Source organism: Mycetomoellerius zeteki, unplaced genomic scaffold (assembly GCF_001594055.1).
Source record: "Mycetomoellerius zeteki isolate Tzet28-1 unplaced genomic scaffold, Tzet1.0 scaffold263, whole genome shotgun sequence".
Classification (NCBI taxonomy): Eukaryota; Metazoa; Arthropoda; class Insecta; order Hymenoptera; family Formicidae; genus Mycetomoellerius; species Mycetomoellerius zeteki.
The window spans coordinates 13,383-14,995 of record NW_017257242.1 but is presented as its reverse complement, the minus strand read 5'-3'; the positions used below and the strand labels follow the sequence as shown (position 1 = coordinate 14,995).

General features: G+C 42.5%; 1 protein-coding gene across 1 annotated transcript; it reads left to right on the top strand.

Moving 5' to 3' along the window:
- The first annotated feature begins 754 nt into the window (after positions 1-754).
- On the top strand, positions 755-1,228 carry LOC108723972 (uncharacterized). Its single transcript, XM_018450048.1, has one exon. It carries the CDS (start codon positions 755-757, stop codon positions 1,226-1,228), a length of 474 nt encoding a protein of 157 aa, XP_018305550.1.
- The last annotated feature ends 385 nt before the right edge of the window (positions 1,229-1,613 follow it).

The following is a 1,613-nucleotide window of genomic DNA, read 5'->3' as shown; positions in this document are numbered from 1 at the left end:
GGGGGGGGGGAGAGGTGGTGGGATTGGTCTGTCTTCGGTAACCGGGAGGATGATCTGCCATATTTTATTTATGTACCACCTACCATTTATGTACTCCACCTAACACCACTAGACAAGAGCGATTGGCCCTCCAAGACCTGAACAGGGACACAGATATCATCGTGCTTCCAGCCGAAAAAGGCAACACGACAGTTGTCAAGAACACATCAGACTACAAGAAAAAGATGAAGAATCTTCTTTCGGACAAAGCATATAAAATACTTGACAAAGATCCAACCAACACAATCGCACAAAACACCAAGATTCTAGTGGAAAAAAGCAAAATCCCCAAAGAAACCAAACCATCATTAAAACCTACAAATCCCCTTCCACCAAGACTATACGGACTACCAAAAGTACATAAACAAAACATCCCCTCAGATCGATTGTCAGTGCCATACACTCCCCGACATACAACTTATCCCGCTTCCTAGCACGTACACTACAACCACTCACTGGAAAAACCGAATCACACATAACCAACTCAACAGACTTCATACGAAAGATCCAAAAAATCCGCCTACGCCCCACAGACCTACTTGTAAGTTTCGACGTAGAATCCCTTTTCACACAAGTCCCAATAAAAGACACATTAAACATAATAAAGGCCTCACACGAAGTCCCCTCCAACCTTATCCCGCTAATAGAGCACTGCTTAACAATTACTTATTTCTCCTACAACAACCAATTTTATGAACAAACTTCAGGAGCGGCTATGGGCTCTCCTATTTCTCTTGTAATTGCCAACATCTTCATGGAGCATTTTGAGAAAGAGGCCCTCCGAAAAACAATCAAAAAACCAGAAGTTTGGTTCCGTTATGTAGATGACACATTCGTGATATGGAAACACGGCAGAGCCGAACTCCGTAAATTCCTTACTTTCCTCAACAAACAACATCCAAATATCCACTTCACTATAGATGTAGAGGAAAACGAAGAACTCCCCTTCCTAGATGTTCTTGTCTCTAAGAAAGCTGACGGCACCTTAGGCCATCAAGTGTACAGGAAACCGACACACACAGACAGATACCTATATGCCGAATCGCACCACCACCCAGCACAAAAACAGTCAGCAATCAACTCACTAGTACATAGAGCGTTCACCATCTCTGACAAAGAACATCTGCAGACAGAACTCGACCACCTAAAACTGGCCTTACAGAAAAACGGACACGACAAAAAGATATAACCAAAATAATCAATAAACATGCAAACAAGACAACGGTCTCTGACACACAACCAGACGAAAGGACCTTATCTATTCTCCCATATGTCAAAGGAACAACAGATCGGATTGGCAGGATATTAAATAAACACAATATCCGAACTATTTTCAAACCACCCAAAAAGATAGGACAAATTTTAAGAAATCCTAAAGACCAAAGACCTCCACTCAGCTCCGCAAGAGTGTACGAAATACCTTGTTCCTGCGGACAAGTATACATTGGAGAAATCGGGAGAATGGTAAACCTACGGATCAAAGAACACCAACGGGATGGCAGGCTAAAACATGTCACGCAGTCGGCACTATCAGAACACAACATCGAAACAGGACACCAAATACTGTTTGATAA